The sequence below is a fragment of the Apodemus sylvaticus genome, chromosome 12, assembly GCF_947179515.1.
Source record: "Apodemus sylvaticus chromosome 12, mApoSyl1.1, whole genome shotgun sequence".
Taxonomy (NCBI): Eukaryota; Metazoa; Chordata; class Mammalia; order Rodentia; family Muridae; genus Apodemus; species Apodemus sylvaticus.
This window is the reverse complement of record NC_067483.1, coordinates 71,859,950-71,875,828: the sequence shown is the minus strand read 5'-3', so window position 1 is coordinate 71,875,828 and position 15,879 is coordinate 71,859,950. Positions and strand designations below refer to the sequence as shown.

The following is a 15,879-nucleotide window of genomic DNA, read 5'->3' as shown; positions in this document are numbered from 1 at the left end:
GTTGCTTCTGCTACAGAAAATTTATCACGCAGGCAACAGGGCAAAAGATTCTTTATTAAAACAACTTGAAGGCAAGCTCAGAATCTATCAGCACTGAGGGCATCAAGGAGAGCTCCACCGTGCTCACTGTGTGTGGCGTTTCATAATCTTTTACTGTGTGACTTGTAAGCAGCAGATCTTAGCTCTCAGTGATTGTACAGTAACCACAGAGTTAATGTGCAACAAGAGAAGGGGAGGACTTTGCACAGAGTTTTGAACAACTGATATTCTAAGCAAAGAAATGATTTTGTGGCTTTAAACCTGCAGGGGTGACCCATTTACTCAGTGGATTAGGCGATTTGCAGTTGTATGGAAGATGCTGTTAGAGCCAGTGTTTATCACCTGCACACCACTCCTTATATAACCATCTGTGGGCATGTGTAATGGGTTTTCGCGGTGCCTTGGTGCAATTCGACTAGAGGGTTAGTCCACGCATTTGTTCTCCTGCATTCTTCTTTCTGTGCTAGATTCTTTTATTGTTGGAGGCAGCAACTGTAACCCAGGAAATGCACAGTAGAGGCAGAGGGAGAAACATCAAAACCCTCATTGAAGGAATGCTCTGTTACAAAAGGTTGGTGTTTTGCTTTTTGTTTTTTATTAAACGCCATGTGCATTGGTGTGTTGCCTGAATGCAGGTCTGTGTGAGGGAGTCAGATCCCCTGGAACTGGAGTTCCAGACAACTGTGAGCTGCCGTGTGGATTCTGGAATTGAATCGGGGTCCTCTGGAAGAGTAAGCAGTGTTCTCAGGGACAGAGTCATTTCTCCAGCCCCTAGGACAGTCCTTTAAAGTACCCACCGGGAGTCCATATCCAGCTTTCTTCCAGGTCACCATAAGGACGAGTAGGCAGTGTTCTCAGGGACAGAGTCATTTCTCCAGCCCCTAGGACAGTCCTTTAAAGTACCCACCGGGAGTCCATATCCAGCTTTCTTCCAGGTCACCATAGGGACGGGAAGTTCCACGGACAGAGTAAACTCTGTCCAATATATAACATGGCTGACAAAAGAGTCGCTGAACCAGAGCGTCTACCCCATGTTAAAGTGAATTTGAAAACAAAAATACAAATATAAATTACACACACACACACACACACACACACACACATACACACACACACCCTACCCTGAAGTTTAAAAACTTCAGGAAAGAATAATGGTATCTAACACACAATGCACAATGAGCTAAGACGAAGCTGAAGTGTGAGTACAGAAGCCCAGGGGAGAACTGGAGAGCGGCAGACACAAGGTTTAATATTATTGCAGGCTGTGAACTTTATATTAGTCTCCCACAAATGGTATACAAATTTGTTGTTTTCAAGAATCAGTCATAATGTCTAAGGCAGACTTTCAGATATATTTTCTATACTATAAAATAAAAATTTTGATGCATGCATGATTTGGGGCCATAGAGGCATTCTTCATAAATTAAGCAAAAATGAGCATGCTTATCTCTAACTGTACACTGACTCACTAGGGCTACAGTTAAACCCTTTGGAGGACTGCACAGAAACCTCCACAGTCATTGGTGCACTAAGGACAGACCACATGTGCACATTGCCTGGCTACCTCTAGCACCTTCCCAGGGTTTTGACCACAAAACAATGTCAAGTCCAAGAAGGATTATCTTTAAAGTTTTCAATAATTAGACTAATAATCCTATTCTACCTATTGCATTCATTTATTTCTACAACCATTTGTCAATAATTATATTACTGAGAATTAGGTGCTAAGTTCTTGGGCTTCAGGGAAACACACGATCCCTGCTCCTGAGGCGCTCCACACTGAAGAGAAGCAACATAGAGATGAATAATGATATTATGGAATGTCAAGTGCTGTAAGAGGTAGGAACAGGGTGTGGTCTGGTTCATTAGATAGGAGCCATGAGAATAGTGCATTCACTTAACACATACAGATGACATTCTCCTCGTGGAGAAGTGAACTTAAAATGAGCTTTTCTCATTCCAGAGAGGCAGAAGAGCAGCAGGGCTCTTGCTCATGACAGCATAGTAGCCAATAATTGAGGAAATTCTAAACTAATTAATCTTGTAATTTTCATTTAAAATAGAAGAAACAAGTATGGGAGAAAAAAACATAAGTGAGGAGCTGGAGAGACGGTTCCGTAGTTAAAAGTACTTGTCACTCTCCCGGAGGACTTGGGTTCGGTTCCCAGCACTCACATAGGAGCACACAAAGCATCTACAACTCCAGTCCTAGAGGATCCAGTGCCCTCTCCCGGCCCCCTCAGGCATCAGGTGTGCATGGGGTACACAGACATACAGGCAAGCAAAGCACTTATTCATAAAATAAAATAAACAAGTCCTTAAAAATGAAAGTAAGTATGGGTAGAGCAGGCTTCTCAGTCATTCTGATTCTCTTTCGGGAGACCAAGAATTCTAGCTCCTCTGTAATGTCTTCCCTCACACTTAGCCTTTATTCTGCCGTTCTCTAGTCCATCACGTGCTCAAGAGATTGCACATGGAGCTAGAGAGGTTAGGGAACAGACTCTGGACCCACACGGCCTGGGTTCAATCTGTATTGTGTCATATGCCAGATAAATGGTTTTGAGAAAGTTGTTTCAGTAACTTAGCTGTAAATGAAGTTATCACTTGTACATCAATGGATTCTTGCACTAGCTTAGTTAATGCACACAAAACACTTAGACTAGAACAACTCTAGGCACAAGGTCAAGACTCTTTACAAGTTAGAATACATTGATACCACACAGATAAAAATGCAAAACTGGAGCTGAGGAGATAGCTCATTGATTAAGGCAGTTGCTACTCTTGCAGAAGACCCAAGTTCAGTTCCTGGCACCCACTTCAGACAGTCCACACCATCTGTACCTTCAGCTCCAGAAGATCTGACACCCCTGGCTTCTCTGGGGAATGCAGGCACACATAGCCCTTACACAACCACACACACTACACACAATTAAAAATGATAATCAAAGTTGTAAAAAAGTTAAAAGCAAATATAAAATCAATAATCGGATTATAATAAATTCTACAGCAGGATGAAATTTTAAAAGCAGTCACTAAGGTCTGAAGAAATGCCTTTATGGCTGAGAGCACTTGGTGCTCTTTTTTTTTTAATATATATTTTTATTTTCTATATTCTTTGTTTACAATCCAAAAGCTTTCCCCTTTCCCAGTTCCCCCCATATGTCCTATAAGTCCTCTTCTCTCCATCCATTCTCCTATCTTTCCCACTCCCCTTTCTCTGTCCTGGTACTCTCCTACAATGCTGGATCAAGCCTTTCCAGGATTAGGGCCCTCTTCTTCCTTCTTCATGGGAATCATTTGATATGCTAATTGTACCTTCAGTATTCAGAGCTTCAGAACTAATTAATATCTACTTATCAATGATTGCATTCCATGTGTATTCTTTTGTGATTGGGTTACCTCACTTAGGATGATATTTCCCAGTTCCATCCATTTGCCTAAAAAAATCATGAATTCATTGTTTTTAATTGCTGAATAGTACTCCATTGTGTATATATACCACATTTTCTGTATCCATTCCTCCATTGAGGGATATCTGGGTTCTTTCCTGCTTCTGGTTATTATAAATAAGGCTGCTATGAACATAGTGGAGCATGTGTCCTTATTGCATGCTGGGGAATCCTCTGGGTATATGCCCAGGAGATGTATAGCAGGGTCCTCCGGAAGTGTCATGTCCAGTGTTCTTAGGAACCGCCAGACTGATTTCCATAGTGGTTGTACCATCTTACAATCCCATCAGCAGTGAAGGAGTGTTCCTCTTTCTCCACATCCTCGCCAAAATCTGCTGTCTCCTGAGTTTTTAACCTTAGCTATTCTGACTGGTGTGAGGTAAAATCTCAGGGTTGTTTTGATTTGCATTTCCCTAATGGCTAATGATGTTGAGCATTTCTTAAAGAGCTTCTCAACCATCCGAATTTCTTCAAATGAAAATTCTTTGTTTAGGTCTGTACCCCATTTTTTAATAGGGTTATTTGGTTCCTTGGGGTTGGCAGGATTAATATAGTTAAAGTGGCCATCTTGCCAAAAGCAATATATAGATTCAATGCAATCCCCATCAAAATCCCAAAAGTTCTTCACAGAGTTAGAAAAATCAATTCTCAAGTTTATCTGGAATAACAAAAAACCCAGGATAGCTAAAACTATTCTCCACAGTAAAAGAACTTCTAGGGGAATCGGTATCCCAGACCTCAAGCAATACTACAGAGCAATAGTGTTAAAAACTGCATGGTATTGGCACAGTGACAGGCGAGTGGACCAATGGAATAGAATTGAAGATGCAGAAATGAATCCACACACCTATGGTCACTTGATCTTTGACAAAGGAGCTGAAAACATCCAGTGGAAAAAAGATAGCCTTTTCAACAAATGGTGCTGGTTCAACTGGAGGTCAGCATGCAGGAGAATGTGAATTGATCCATTCTTATCTCCTTGTACTAAGCTCAACTCCAAGTGGATCAAGGACCTCCACATAAAACCAGTTACACTGAAACTAATAGAAAAGAAACTGGGGAAAACCCTTGAGGACATAGGCACAGGGGAAAAGTTCCTGAACAGTACACCAATAGCTTATGCTATAAGATCAAGAATGGACAAATGGGATCTCATAAAATTACAAAGTTTCTGTAAGGCAAAGCACTTGGTGCTCTTTCAGAGGACCCTGGTTCAGTTCCAAGCCTTCACATGGTGGCTCACAACTTCCGCTCCAAGGGATCTGGCACCCTCTTCTGGCCTTCGTGGGTACTGTGCTCACAAAGTACACTTACATGTACTGTAAGCAATATACTCATCATAAGATAAAGTAGTCACAGCAAGACTTTAGTAAATGGCTATATCATGTAAGCATTTTTCTCATTATATTTTGAAACAGTTAAGTAGCATTTTCTTAAATTATTCTCAATTCAAAGACTGAAGGCTACTTTGCTATTGACAAGATGAGACATAAAGATTCTGAGTTTCGTTTGGTGGCTACCAGGGTGGGTGAATGCATGTTCAGGTTAATTAGAGCAGGAGATCTCATTCCCTGTTATTTACAGAAAGTTCCTCACAACATTGTCTTCGTATCTTCACAGTGTTGGAGGCACTGGGCACTTAAAGAGTAAACTTTTCAAGTTCTTTAAAGGCTTGGAACAATCTGGAAAACCTTGCTGAGTCTATTGTTCTTGGAAACCCAGGGTCTAATAGTTACCTTCTCAAATACTATTCCTGACTTTTTTCTAATCAGCACAGAAACAAATCTGCCTAACGGACAAAAAGAGGGGGTAGCAGTAGCAGTTATGAATGAAAAAAGAGGATGAATTTGATTAGGTCATCAATGTTTTAGGCTTCTTTCTATGTTCTCGATGCAGGCTTTTAATCAGTTACCTGAGAGTTACTCATTACCTCAGAAACAATTACTTAGTCACTGACTAAGAAATGACCAGTGTGCAGACCAAAGACAAGGACTCAGGGTCAAAGTGCAGAGTAGAAGGTCGTTCCTTCCTCCTCAGGATTTCAGAGCTAAGTACATGAAGAGATTAGACAGTGTGGTGCTGAGTAGTGAATGCTGTATCAGCTATGTTGTGCGAAGACACACAAATATATCCTTCCTTGATATCTGATCAATGCCATCCACAATCCCTCACCTGAGCCACTTTGGATTCTGCCTGTCAGCTCTTCCAACCATGCAGGCTCTGACAGTACTGTGGTTCTTCAGTCTCAGGCTTCTCAGAAACGAAATCAGAGCGAGCATTGCTGGTTTTAAATAAGGCTTCCCTCTGAGAGTTAATGTTTCAGTTACATACTTCTATTCATAATGCTCCTCACTTGTGCAGTCCTAAGATGATGAGTCCGTCTCTAATTTCTTTCCACTTTATGGTTTAGGGTGCCTTCCTGATCCCTACTCACCTTCGTTTAACCCCAGAATACTTATTTTAAGCTGACACAAATACTTTCATGTTCTATGAGAAGGGCAAATTTAAAAGTCAGTAGGCAAACTAGCCTCTCTGGACCCCAGTTATCAAAAGTAAGAGCTGCATCTTGGTGACAGGTCACAGCTAATGGAGAAATGCTGTCAGCGTCACCCTGGGTTTCAAGGACGTTTGTTCTTCTCTTAATCTACTATGGTGAAATCTCAAGAAAATTTCATATTAATTTCAATTTAAATATCAGCATTACTGATATTCATCTAAGAGGCCATCAAGGTAAAAATAAAGACAAGCTGGGCTAGAGAGAGGCAGCCACGAGTGTGCACTGCTCTTCCAGAGCACTCGACTTTGACTCCCAGCACCCAGGTGTGAGTTTGGCTCACAACTGCCTCTAACTCCAGCTCCAGAGGATCCAACCTCTGCAGATATCCACACACATGGTGCGCGCGCGCACACACACACACACACACACAAGGACACATGCACGAATACACACATGAAAATACACAAAGAAACATGATAAAGTCCTCTTTCTCGGTTCTTTTTAAAAGAATAGTGTTTGGAAGCAGATTTTTATGTGTTTTCCATTTGGTGAATGCAGAGTAAGCTGTGTCTTACAGTACAATTATACTTGTAGTCTTACTTCAGTTGAGGTGTAATTTGTAAAAAAGAGGCTAAGAAGCCTGCTACCTAACAGGCACGCCATAGAAGTTACAACAATTCCTCTTCCTCCCTGGGCAGAGGCTGAGAAGGAGGGAACATCTGAGCATGTGCAGACAGCTAGATGAGAACCTCCATACTCAGGCTTGGACAGAGAACACGGAAGCAGGATGGATGAACCAGCTGTTCATGTGTTGATGCTCCAGGGTAATAGATGTGAAGAGAGATGAATAAAAAGGTGAAGAACAATTGAGCACCAGGAGCCACACATCTGCCCCAGGGAAGCCACATGCTAGCACTTCCGCAAAGGCTCTTGGGCCCCATGGCCACCCCTCTTTGCTGGGGTGGAGCTTAGCACTGCCTGGAATAGCTTGGGTATATTTGGAGAATAGAAATAGGGGAGGCTCCAAGACTAGGACATAAGCTTTGGGGGGCAGGGGCACCCACAGAAGGGTGGGGCTGTTCTTATCAGCCTTGTCCTTATGAGCATCTTCTTTCCCATCTCCCTTCAGAGTCTCATCATGGCTCAGCTACTGACTGAACCCCATGCTTGACACGGAGGCAGCAGACGAGTGGAGCCCTACCCCAGAGCTCTCCGTAGACAGACAGACAGACAGACAGACAGACACACACACACACACACACACACACACACACACACACACAAACACACACCCCTCATCTCTGCTGTGGCCCAGGGATTTGTATCTTCAGTCTCCCTCTTAGCAGCCTCTACTTTTAATTTTTACTGTATTTTGCAATGAGGAAGGAGACTATGAACAAGATCAATCGTAAATGGTGCTTTGTAAAAGATATTATAAACTTGTATATTTTATTTTTACCAGTAAAAGGTAGTATGTTCCTTTGTTGATATACTTAAGGTATTCGAATTTAAAGACTGGGGCTTTTCTTAAAAAACGTCACTGCCTTTTCTTTTGATCCTAATACATTTATTTTCCCATGATCAAACTTAAAAATGGTACAACATTTGATAATACCATATAACCAGCTTCAAACTGAGACTATTCTTTTAAAGTAGATTTTTAAAAGAGTTTGATTTTTAGTGATGTTCGTGTGTATGAGGTGGACGTGTGAATTTGAGTATAAGAACCCCTGGAGGCCAGGAATGATACCGGAGTCACTGTAGGTAACCCTCTGGAGGCGTTTGTGAGCTAGGAATCAAACCCGGGTCCTCTGTAAGAGCAGTGTGGGGCTTTTAACTGATACACCGTCTCTCCAGCCCCTCATTTAAACTATTCTTTTCAGTTTAACACAAACTAATTTGCACATTGCCTCTTTTTTCTAAGTATTATAATTGTCATCCTAGCCTTAAAATAAGTGCTTGAGGCACAACAGTTTAAACAACTTTCTTAAATATCAAAAAAGTAGCAGAGCTGAAATTTAAACCCAGACACTCTTGAGTCAAGACTCATTTGCCATACTCAGAATGTTTAGCCACAGAGCCAGCCCTTAACACAGTGCCATTACTTTTATAGTTGATGAATGTGGAGCGAAGTGCAGTAAATGCCTCGCTCCTGGGGACTGAGGAATTAACATAAACCATGGGCTAGGTTCTCACAGAGCTGAGGCTGTGGGAGGTAGGCTGTAGTTGCTTAGAAATTGCATTCATTCCAGCTTCTGGCAATTATAAATAGGGCTGCTATGAACATAGTAGAGCATGTATCCTTATTACATGCTGGGGAATCTTCTGGGTATATGCCCAGGAGTGGTATAGCAGGATCTTCTGGAAGTGAGGTGCCCAGTTTTCTAGGAACCGCCAGACTGATTTCCAAAGTGGTTGCACCATCTTGCAATCCCAGCAGCAGTGGAGGAGTGTTCCTCTTTCTCCACATCCTCGCCAACACCTGCTGTCTCCTGAATTTTTAATCTTAGCCATTCTGACTGGTGTAAGGTGAAATCTCAGGGTTGTTTTGATTTGCATTTCCCTAATGACTAATGAAGTTGAGCATGTGGTATATATACACAATGGAGTACTATTCAGCCATTAGAAACAATGAATTCATGAAATTCTTAGGCAAATAGATGGAGCTGGAGAGCATCATACTAAGTGAGGTAACCCAGACTCAAAAGATGAATCATGGTATGCACTCACTAATAAGTGGATATTAACCTAGAAAACTGGAATACCCAAAACATAATCCACACATCAAATGAGGTACAAGAAGAACGGAGGAGTGGCCCCTTGTTCTGGAAAGACTCAGTGAAGCAGTATAGGGCAAAACCAGAACAGGGAAGTGGGAAGGGTTGGGTGGAAAAACAGGGGGAGGAAAGGGGGCTGATGGGACTTTCGGGGAGTAGGGGGCTAGAAAAGGAGAAATCATTTGAAATGTAAATAAAAAATATAGCGAATTAAAAAAAAGAAAAAAAAAAGAAATTGCATTCATATAGATCTATGGGTGATTCAGAGCAGGATATTTCTTACTGATCCCATGCTGCTTTCCTGGGTCCTTCAGACTCCACACTGGACAACCAGAATGTATGCTTCCACTGCTAGTATCCTCTATTCACCTTGAACTTCTATCCTTGGCTATAGGGAACTCAACTTTACCAGGTCATTTTCTGTCCCTTCCCCCCACAGCATTTAGCTGTGACCCTCCTGGCTGGCAACCCCCATCCTTCCCCAGGCGTTATCTCCGACCTATTCAAGCTGTGGCATTCCTGGCCTACAGCTTCCACCCTTCTCCTGGCGTTATCTCCGGCCCTAGTTCGGTTGAGAACAATACAGCTGATTTCACCTTAACTACCAAGGCCTCCACCCGGAGACCAGCAGAAAACTGCGTGACTGAAAGCAGACAACCCGCCGAGAAGAAGATCCTACGAACTCTCGGCCATTTGGGGGGCAGGGTGGTTTTTCCAAAGATTATAAATATTGGCTAAATGATAGTAAAGTCAGTCTCTATGGGCAACTGTCCTCTTGACTCATTTCTCTTTCCCCCCCTTACCATTAACCTCAGAATTCTCTTCCAGGTATTCTGGTTCGCATGTGGCCGCTGGCGGCAACAATTTTCTGCCCAGAAACCTTCGATGGATCCAATTTTCTACAGTTAAGGAAGCTACTGTTTGTTATTCACAGAAAAACCTTTTGCCCTCACCCATAGTGGGCTCCAAAAACCATCATGGAGACAGACATCTGTCTAGCAGTAGCCTTGGAATCTTCCCAAAGAATCAAGAATTGGCTCTTGAATTGAATTTTTTTTTTTAATCAATCTTGGCCCTAGTTTTCTAGGGGAAAAGCATTAGGTGGGACCTGAGGCAGACATGGGGTTGAACTTGCATCTCAGCCACTTATTTTTAGGGTGGTCCTGGAGGAGTCACCCACAGAACTGCACTGCCATGTGTAAACTGGAGACAATGGGACTTGCAGGTGATCTAAGGAACCCTTTAACAAATGTAGCATCTATTGCTTGTTAAATAGCATTTATTACTTTTAGCATCCATAACTTCATGTTTGCTGTTACTAGAAAACTTCCAAAATCTCAAAAACCTCTCTGTAACTTACATTTCATTATTTATCTCCCATAATTTATTAAAACAGCCATCTACTTTGACCAGATTTAATAAACCCAGTATCTCATAACAAATAGCTTGTCATGCTCTTTTAGGCACATAAAAAAACAAAACAAACAAAACAAAACAAAGCAGCTTTATACTGTTCCAGGCCTCCTCAGGGCAGTTTCCACAGAGGAATCTCCCCAGTTCCTCCAGCCAAGGCCGCTGGACTCCCCTTAAGCTCGCCCCGTTACTCTTACTGATCCCTCCGCACACGCTTACCGTCTGACAACACTCAGTCTGCTGCTGCTTAGATTTACACTACAACTCAACTCTGCAAACACACTGATCTAACTCTCAGTTCCTTAGAGGCTGGAATGAAAGAAACAGCATCTAGTGAAATGACCATACAGTCTCATCAGCAAATGAATGAAAGTCATTTAACTAAAATTAAGAAAGGTCATTTTTAAACTCTTTGTTATGCCGAAGGACTGGATGTGATATTTTTTAAAAAGTTTCTGATATTTTAAAAGTTTTAAAAGTAGCAAACTATGGAATTGGACCTTTACTTGTCAACTGATCATAGCGGAATATAGAGCTTATGATATATTTGAGCTCACTTATTCTAGACATGATAATGAAGGACTTGATTTTCTCACATATTTGGAAAGGAGTTTAGTTGTATATTATATTTTAATTTGTACAGTTTTTAGTATCCAGCATTATATTCTTGTGACTTAAGAAATCTTAAACAGTTTCTATTCCTTTTTGAACTATGAAACATGATATATGCCTTCTGCATCAGTTCTGAATAAAGCCAAGAGTGCAGAGTCCACAGTTAGGAGGAACTTCTATGTCTGTTGACTGCCACTCCATCGAGGACAGCGTTTCACCACTTCCCAGGAAAATGGGAAACCAGGGCTTCTAGAAGTGTGCAGTGCCAGGCTAGGTGACATTTCCACCTGGGGAGGAGGTAGGGTTTCCTCACTTACATGGCTTTGCCTGGGTCAAGTGACCACAAAAAGCAGAAAACATGTAGTGACTTTTACAGCTGTTTTTCAACTATGAACACAGGACAGAGCTGCTGTTGCTGCTGTTCCTGCTGTCGACTGCTTACCACAGCCATAAAAGTGAGCTTCGGGGAAAGCCGAGGTCAGTCAGCTGAAAGGATAATCCATTATTTTACCATTAAGTATTGTCAGCCACAAAATGCCATTTTAAATCAAATCGATAATGAAGCTGATGGGAAGTGATTTCCCCCCAGTGTCTTTACTGGTCTGTTTGGAACTGTCCATGCTTGAGAAATCCCAAGCATAAGGACACTGACTGAGGGAACAGCAGTGAGAGTGGCGGTGTGGCTGTCCAGTGTGGCGTCCTGGTCCACAGCAAGCATGCCAGAGCACGACTCAGAAGGGCAAGTGCTCAGGTGTGGCCAGATGCAGCCAACCAGAGACTGAGGGGGAGCATGGCAGGCTGTTTACAACAGCCTCCAGGAGATTCCACAGGCAGCTTACTTTAGGAAGCAGTACTTTAGGAACAGGAAAGGAGCGGAGACAACGTGTGAAGATTCTTAACTTGACTTTTTTAAGGTCTTTTTTGGCCCTGTGGTTTGGTTATGGACTTGCCTTAATTACTAATTAGTTTTTCAAAAGAATTTTCTAATGTCTCCACTGATTATTTTTAAGTGTCCGTATGTCTATATACAGAGCAATCAGTCACATAACCATTGTCCTTAAGGTGTTCACCTTGTTCCTTGTCACAATGGGAGGAGAACTAATTTAAAACAAGCTGGCATCACAGTTGTACTGAGAAACTGACTACTATGGACCTACAGTTAATAGGCATTAGGCACTACAACTGCTCCAGGATTATACGAACAATGTTTACAGAAACGATATGAAAAAAGCAGGTGTTATGATTATTCAAGTATGTTATTCCAGCACTTTATTATTAGATATTTGTTCTTGTTTTGGAAAAAAATCAAACTCTTATGGTGAGTAAGAGAGACACCAGTGGTTTCAACAGCACAGATACGGCTGGCGAACCCTGTCCCGCGTCTGCACCAAGGGTAGGCATTGTCAGCGTTTGTTCCCACCGCACATCCTTCAGATCCAGGGTGCTCCTCATGCTGTCACTTTGACCTTCCTAAATGGTTTTTTTTGAAAATTTTTGTTTCTGAATATCCTAATGGTCATATTCATTCAGACTACCAGAAATTTTTTCCTGAATTACTCTTCCCCAATACACCTCTAAACCTAAACGCCTACTCACTCTCTCTCTCTCTCTCTCTCTCTCTCTCTCTCTCTCACACACACACACACACACACACACACACACAGAGCCATGCCTGTTCTTTCTACATAGAAAGCCCATGACCTGTTCTCCATACTATCTAGAATGCCCTAACACTGACATGACCATGTTGCCCTGCATAGATTAATGGCTCTGGATAAAGTTCAGATGTCTTCACACGACTTTACAAGCCCCGAAGTGACTCTTCTAACTTTTCCCTTGTCACCTCTCACTTCCTGGTCAAAGCACCAGCCTCGCTAGATTATTTTTAGATCCTAAGAGAAAGCTGTTTGCTCTTGTCTTTGTACATCATGTTCCCTCTTTGACAGTATACTAGTCAGAATCACAACTCTGCTTCCTCCAAGACAGAAACTAAAACAAGGGTAAATCACAAGGGTCAGGATGTGCGCAGCCCTGCACTAACTATGACCTGTAAGTACGGGCTGTCCAATCAGAACAGACACCCTACATTTACATTTACTTCCAGCAAGTTGAGTCACTAGGGCAAGAATGTATTCACAAAGACTTGTCTGAGTTTCAGACTTGCTCTCATCACCTGTTGATGCATACAATGTTTAAGTGCTTCTTAAATCCCAGTTGGCAGCCAAAAACTGATATAACGATGCTACAGAATATTTGGAGAAGAAAAACAGAGGGAAGATGCATATTTTTCCAATATAATTACTAATAGAGGCTACGGAACAAGACCCTTGTAACCTATTTACTGCTATATTCTCAATACAATGTGTGTGTGTGTGTGAGAGAGAGAGAGAGAGAGAGAGAGAGAGAGAGAGAGGGGGGGAGAGAGGGAGAGAGGTAGGGAGGGAGGGGGAGGAGAGGTACAGTACATGAGCTTGCAGTTGTGCATAACTACGCATACCGTGGAGGGCAGAGGGGAACGTTTGTGACCCCCCCCCCCCCATAAGGTTCTCTGTTATGCGCCTTTAACACAGGGTTTCTCACTGATCGTGGAGCTTACTGAGTTTTGTTAGGTTGGACACAATCCTCAACAATTCTGCTCCATCTTCCCTTCTGCCCAGCACTGGCGTGACAGGAACACGTGGCCACACACGTCTTTTCACATGGGAGCTAAGAACCCAAACTCAGGTCCTACACTTACACAGGTGCTCTTATTCACTGAGCCAGCCCCACCCTCGTCCACAATGCAAGGTGCATTAAATGATAAAATCTGAGTGGAGGGGGACAGATCCATCGCCCTGGACTATAGAGTTCAGATCTTCCTGAACGTGCTAACTACACTACTACAGTCCAGCAGCAGCTTTGGGGATAGCACTGAGAACCGCATTGTCTGTTCTTACTGAGATACTAAGTGTAAGTAAGTGGAGCTACAGTATTGCATAGTGGACCTCTTACGTCTCACTAGAATATTTTTATGACTCGAACTTAATAATACCAGTCAGCTAATTTAAAACCATATTTTATATCTAACCAATTCTTATTAAACCATTTAAACTATAATCTATGCCAATAGAAAGTATTACTTATTTGATGACTAACTTTCTATGTATATAGAATAGTAAAAGATGGACTTTCCTATTTTCAGTTTATTCCTGAGGCTGCCTGGGAACTCTGGGGACCAGGGGATTCTTCTGGTCTAAAAACAGCGCCAGTTATGGGTTCCACCTTGAGGAGTGGGCCATAAATCCAATGAGAGTGGCTGGTTACTACACGGTGTTCCTGTCACTATTGCTTCAGTGGTTTTTCTTGCCAGACCAGTAGTTATTGTAGCTGCAGGGTTCAAATCTGGGTAAGACAGTTGGTTACTTTTTGCTGGCAGTGCACGTATCACCTCTAGGCACTATGAAAGCTAGCCAGTAGGGATCAAACACCCATGTCAGTACTGGCTTGATTTCTCCATGTTCTTTGTGGTATATTATGGTCAAGTTCTAGAAGGCTAACCAAGAGCTATGACAAGAACCTTTAGTTACTGATCAACATCTCTCTACTCTTATCAGAGAATCTTTTTCTTGGGGTAAATAGTAAATGGTGGTTAACCACAGAAACTCACAATTGGTCAATGTGCAAAGAATCAGAGATAACACAGTGCTCAACTCTAAGTAGTATCTCTATAGTATATCCCTTCCTCTCAAAACTATGGGCTACTTGCAGGAGAGGGTTATAAAGACTGTAAGAACCAGAGGCAGTGGCTGACTACACCTGAGCACTGTTTTCTAGAGAGAAGACAGCAGGTGCACATAAAAACTCACAATGATTGTGCTAAGACTTGTGCAAACTCAAGTCAAAAAATCTTTCCTTGAAGAGAGGTAGCACTGAGTCCTGTTCCTAGCTAAGGAGATACTAGAAACTGATAGCTTTTGAGAAAAGAAGAGTTGCCTTTCTTTAATGGTGTAACTCCTAATAGAACAACCATGCTCCAACACATGGCTCAATACCTATGAGGTTTAGGGCAGCACAAACTGGACTCTATTTTTTTACCTTAAAAAGGGTATGATATTGGGTGAGCAGGGAGGTGAGGATGGGTCTGAGAGGAGCTGGGACGGGGTTTGATGTGATGAAAATACACTGCATGAAATTCTTGAACAATTAGTAAAATCAATTATTTTAAGAAAGAAATTTTTTTGTCTTACCTTCTGGAGTACCTGGGGCCATAGGTGCATGCTTGAATATATTTGATTTACTGAGTATACTAGTATGAAGTTATTGGATGGCCAAAAGCCACCCATAATCCCAGACTATCAAATGGTTTGAGTCGTGCAAGAACTGTGGAGATTATTGATGAGCCTGCAGTACAGACGGGATTCTCACCCTTCCGTGGCTTACCTCCAGGAGCCCATCCTCTGGCAGGTCTGTACAATGAACAGCATTCTGAACCTTGGTTTTACCAAAAATTGCCCTGAGGGTCTCAGGTCGTAAATGCCGGGCGATTTCCTATGAAATATACATACATATAAAGTTTAAGTTAGTTATATGTATTAATAAGAAAAAAAACATTAGCTATATAAAACATTAATTATTTTATTTTATAAAATTCAAGTTATATATTGAGGGTGACAATTTTTCTTGGAAATATCACAAATATATGAAAAATTTGACCACTGAAAAATTTATATTTCCTAGTATAAATTTTTTAAACATTAAAACAGTGTTAGTAAGTTGGGCACCTTTAATCCTAGCACTTAGGAGGCAGAGGCAGGTGGATCTCTGAGTTTGAGATCTTCTTGGTCTTGGTCTATAGAGTACATTCCAAATTAGCCAAAGCTACAGAGAAAAAAACCTGTTTCACTCCCCCCCCAATTTATTTTAGTGCTATATTACTGTATGTATGTGTGTGAGTGTGTGTGTGAGAGACAGAGAGACAGACAGAGATAGAGAGACAGAGACAGAGAGAGAAACACACAGAGAGAAACATACACAGAGAGAAAGAGATTGTGTCAGAGGACACTGTGTGAGGCAGTTCTCTGTGAAGGACTGAACTCAAGTCATTAGTCTTGGG

At 41.9% G+C, this 15,879-nt stretch overlaps 1 protein-coding gene across 1 annotated transcript in view; it reads right to left on the bottom strand.

Annotated features, from left to right (window-relative positions):
• Nme7 (NME/NM23 family member 7) overlaps positions 1 to 15,879 on the bottom strand; it is a 136,377-nt gene that overhangs the window by 22,635 nt on the left and 97,863 nt on the right. The window contains exon 13 of the mRNA XM_052200125.1: positions 15,207 to 15,314. Coding sequence (XP_052056085.1) covers positions 15,207 to 15,314 — 108 coding nt within the window. The remainder of the gene's footprint in view (positions 1 to 15,206; positions 15,315 to 15,879) is intronic.